The sequence below is a fragment of the Pongo abelii genome, chromosome X (genome assembly GCF_028885655.2).
Source record: "Pongo abelii isolate AG06213 chromosome X, NHGRI_mPonAbe1-v2.0_pri, whole genome shotgun sequence".
NCBI classification, from domain to species: Eukaryota; Metazoa; Chordata; class Mammalia; order Primates; family Hominidae; genus Pongo; species Pongo abelii.
The window spans coordinates 51858888-51864109 of NC_072008.2; the positions used below are offsets into that span (position 1 = coordinate 51858888).

At 46.6% G+C, this 5222-nt stretch overlaps 1 protein-coding gene across 1 annotated transcript; it reads right to left on the minus strand.

The window, feature by feature from the left end:
* Positions 1-420: 420 nt before the first annotated feature.
* On the minus strand, positions 421-4953 carry CENPVL3 (centromere protein V like 3). The gene has a single exon (XM_009234858.4). It carries the CDS (start codon positions 4899-4901, stop codon positions 4038-4040), a length of 864 nt encoding a protein of 287 aa, XP_009233133.1. The 5' UTR covers positions 4902-4953; the 3' UTR covers positions 421-4037.
* Positions 4954-5222: the final 269 nt, after the last annotated feature.

Sequence of the window (5222 nt, forward strand, 5' to 3'; positions counted from 1 at the left end):
AAGGACTGAGATCAAGGATGCCTTACTCATTTCTATATCCAGGAGCCTACTTCAGTACCTGCCATGCTAGTGTGAGGAAAGACACTATGACAGCTGGAGGGCTCAGTTCATAGGATGGGGATAAAAAACAGTTAGAAAAAAATGAATCCATGCCAATTTCCTATTCATATATCACAGTCAAAGCTGCATGATTGGACATGACTAGACACTGGAAATTCACTGATGTAGGTTGTATTCTTAATATTCAAATAGTCGAGGATTTTATTTAGCAAGGAAATAAAATTTGGGAGCAATGATTTCATGAAAGATGTCCTATTTCATAAAAAGGACAGAGAAAAAAACAGTGCCTCTTTCTCTTCTTGATTCTATTCTTCCTGGTTGTAATTCCTAGAATGCTTATTATAGAGGAAAGCATCCTAACTACTGGGCTTCTTTCCCAGAGACTCTGAGGAAGCAAGCGTCATCCCATTCCCTATGAATTTCTCAAGTGTTAAAGTAAAATCATCCAACAATGTGCCATCACTTATAACGTACACTGGAGGGCGATATACTACTGCTGGTACTACCTTCTGTAGCATAGCCCGCGAGGACTAACTTTAGTTACCTAACAATGTAATTATAAGTCCTCATAGTGCAGAACACCTAATAAATAAAAGAAGACTTTTCAGTAGATGCGAAGATACAGATGAGAAGATGGAAATGGCACCAACCCTGCGCCCACCTCCCATTTCCTTACCTATGATCCCAGGGTAGACCAGGTTCCCAGGGGTCCTGTAATACTTCCCCCCCATGCTGACTTGTGACTAACAGAACACAGAGCTAATGGTTTCACCTAGAACATGGCTGGTCTCTTTAGGTTCCTGTGTATCTCATCCTGGAGAGAGGACAAGATTAGGAGATGAGTGTTATTATGATAACAATTTTAGAGATGAGGACACTAAAACTGAGGTCCAAATAAGTTTATTAACTAGCCCAAGAATAAACTTATTAACCGGCCTCTTTTCTGTGCTCCCACAGCACCCCACTTTTTCCTAGTCATACTGTATTTGGAGGCTTTCTCATTCGCTAAATGGAAGTGATAAGGACCTAGAGACTGTGTTTTTTGTTCACTGTTCTATCTTAGCATGGAAAACAGTGCTGGGCAGCCAGGAGGCATACAGTGGAGGAAGGCTGGGCAGAGAATAGGGTATGAGGTGGGAGAGGATGAGGTTCCATCTATGGTGATTCCCCTGTCACAGCTTGGATGAATGTGGATGGGGAAGAAACAGTGGATGTTGTCTGATAAATCCGTTAAGAGGAGAAAGATCATGCAGCACCCTATGGACTTACTTCCTATTACTCCTTCTACCCTGTCACTGGATTGATGTAACTCTCACTTTAAGTGCCCAAAAAAATCGCACCTGAGAGGGTATCCATGAAAGTGTCTAAATCCTAGGATTGAGTGCAATCATGACCCTTGGTTCTATTTATCAGTGTCATCACCTAATAAGAGCAACCATCATAGCAAATTCTTGAGTGCCTGCTGGGCGTCAGCCACTGTGCCCCCAGATTATACACACGCCCTCATTTCATCCTCACAATGAAGATGACGGTGGGCTTTTACAGATTTTTTTCCTTTTTAAGACAGAGTCTTGCTCTGTCACCCAGGCTGGAGTGCAATGGCGCAATCTCGGCTCACTGCAACCTCCGCCTCCCGGGTTCAAGCAATTCTCCTGCCTCAGCCTCCTGAGTAGCTGGGATTACAGGCGTCTGCCACCACACCTGGCTAATTTTTTGTATTTTGACAGACTTTACAAAGCTGGACAGTAGTGTATAGAAGAGTTGGGTTTTCAGCCCAGGCTCAAATGCCAAGCCCTTGCTCTTTCCTTGAAGTAAGAGATGCCTGAAGCATGGCACAGCAGCCACTGTCAAGGTCCATGATCACTAATGGCTCACAAACATTCATTCACAATTTTGAAGTATAAGATATACATTTGCACAATAGAAAAAAGACACTAACACATAAAGTAACATTAACTTTAAAGCCTCCTTTGGAAATACAGGGGAAAACACTGACTTCCTGCAACCTGTGGTAAAATCCCCCAAAGACTCCCTTAAACACCTCTTGCTTTCCCCTATATTCCTTGCTGGATCTAAGCTGCTCGTTGCTTCTCTTTCTCTCCAATTCTTCCTCAGTCATCCCCTTCCCCAACAGCTTGTTCTTTCTCAGGTTTTAGCCCCCCTCCCATTCCTTCTCACCAGCACAGCAGTCCTCTGCTTACATTCTCACACACAGAAACCAGCCTAGCATGCTTAAACTGTATGCCAAGTTAAAAAGGTGCTCTGGCACTCTTGAACATGAGTCTTTAACCAAACTGATGAATGATTTGCACATGGCTTAGAGAAGCAAAAATTATCAAAACACGCTTTAAAAGTCATTCTCAGAAAAAGAGAGAAATTATATATACCCATTTCTTTGGACAGAAACACTGACATGGCAGAAACATGACATCTTGAGTCATTTTTTTCCATCCCTCTGGATATATTCTATGCAATGGAGTGTAATATAGGTGTAACTCAGTGCAATTTGGTATTTTCTTACCACCAATATGACTGAACCACCTAAGGCATATATGCATGTTCATGTTCTCCCTTCCTCCCTCCCTCCCTACCTCAACTCAATCCCTAGGTGGAGAAGGACTGGGGCAAGCTATTCCAAAGAACAAAGGAGGAATCTTGGGGAGTAGAGCAACATGTCGGAGAAACCAGGTCACAAAAACCTTCCCTTTAGGTAGGGGTAGGGGAAGATGGAAAAGAAGAGGTATGAATTGAAAGGTGGTAGCATCTCTATGTGAGGCACAGCCATGTCATCTCTCATATACATGGAAACACAAACTTACTTAATTGATCTCTTTTCCCTTCGTTGAAAAGGTAAGTCAAGTTAAACAATTCAACATCCAATGAAACATGTACAGAGGAGAGACAGACAGCAAGTAAAAGACATATGGAAAGAGTATCCAGGCCCTTTTACCGAAGTAGTAGAACAATGCAGACATTTATTAGAAGTTTGCTCCTTTGAAATATTATTATTACACTGAAGGTTGGAAAAAAGCTAAACATCCATCAGATGAGGTTGATTACATAAATTATGAAAGATCCATATTTTTTAATTCTATGAAGCCATAAAATGATAATATTGATATGTATCATTGAAACCACCACTGATTGTTTGATAAAAATTTCAGATATCAAGAATTACATATAAATTAGAGTTGGTTTTGTAATATACAGCATAGAAATACATACTTTTCTATTATTAAATATTTACTGATTTCTGAATACTTACACATGTATAAGATAGGGATTTAGAAAGATTAAAGAGGGCATACAGCACACAGACGTTTCTCATTCCTGTCTCCCATCTCCTTTCCCAGAGACAGTTTCTAAAACAAAACGGAGGAAAATACTAACATCATTCGTCTAGTAAGAGCAATGAGGTATGTAATACTAATGAATCTTAAAACATCATATAAAAAACACTAAATAACTGGACTAAGTAGTGCAAACGTGAATGTCTATCTAAAACACACACGTCGCACACACACGATAATGAATGGAAGACGTCCTAGCACATGTTTACAAACTGGTTGTGTGTTGCCGTCCTACACACCAGACGCAAAGCGCTGAAAACAGCAAGCCTGTTCACAATAGCACCAGGAACGTACAGTACACAGGAATCATCTGCAGGTGATTTGTGACAACTGTAGGCAGAACAGTAAAAGCGAGAGATACAATGGATGGTTTGAAAAATCAGAGACACTCTTCTTCCTTATCGAATTGCAAGATTAACGTTGTACTACACAGACAAAGGTGTGTTCAAGATTTGGATCGTAAGCGAGTTCACTGAAAACTAGCGGAGGGGAAGGGCAAATACTGGAAGGGAATCCACGGTTTGACCGGGCCAGAAACACCTCTTTCACAGCATGGGATCTGTGCAGGTACTCGGACGCTCCCCGCAGGGCCGCCCGGGCCGGTTTCAGGCGGGCTTGCGGCCCCAGTCACTGCTCCTGTTCGCGGGGACAGGCAGGGGCTGACTGGGAGGACGTCTTGTGGATGGCCTTGTGCTCCTCGGCGGCCTCCTCCCCCGGGTCGCCACCGCCGACCTCCTCGATGACCACGCTGCGCACGGTGCCCTCGTCCAGGCAGTGCGGGGCGACGCCGTACACGCGGGGGTCAGAGACAGCTGCGTGGAAACTCTGCACCCCGCACCTGCTGCAGAAGCTGTGCAGCGCCGGGTGCGTGTTGGACCGATAGGTGACGATGCTTTCTGCGCCCTGGAGCAGCGTGAAGCGCGAGGCCGGGACGACGAAGTGGCGGTGCTGCTTCTTCCTGCACAGCCTGCAGCTGCAATCCACGACGCGCAGATCTGCAGGGGCCCAGACCGCAAAGCGGACCGCGCCGCAGTGGCAGCCCCCGGTGTGATGCACGAGGCCCGGGTACTCGAAGGTGTCCAGCAGGACCTTGGCGGCGCCCTCGCAGCTGAGGCCCCACAGCTTCCTGAACGTCTCCCAGCGCTCCCGCTGTGCGCCCAGGTCCAGCTCCTTAGGGGACTCGGCGGGCGCCGGCAGGTCCGGGAGTGGCGCGGAGGGCAGCGGATCTCTGGAGCCCGCCTCCCGGACCCGCCGCCACCGGCGATTCCGCCGCAACCTTCCCAGCCACCTCTTGGCGGCCGCGTGGCTCCCGACCCCGACTTGGACCCGGGGGCACTGCGCGCGGCTGGCGCCCATGACCGCGATGGCCGCGCAGGCGGCGGGAGGATCCCCGGGCCGCTTTCGCCTCCGCCGCTGAGCAGTGGCGCGGTTCCTCACTCTGCCCATGGCGCCTGCAGACTCCCGAGCGCGTGCCCAGCCCGCTACCCCCATTTCCCCGTCAGTTGCTGAGCAGCCTCCTTGTCTGCGCCAGCAGGATTGGCCACTTGTTGAATGTGATGTAAAGAGACCCTTCCCTTGACCCTATCACAACAGCCTTTGCTGGCCTGAAATTCTGACTGAGCCTATCAGTTGCCCCTTCTCCTAAATGTTAATTTCTATTGTTGATTCAAATCATCAACCTAACCTTAACATATTGAACCACTGAAAATACTGTAGATCTTTTAGTTAGCATGCAGCAGCAGGTAGATCAGCTTAAGAAAAAAGAATTATTCATCTACTATAGAAGAGACAGAGTCATACATAAAGCCTTGG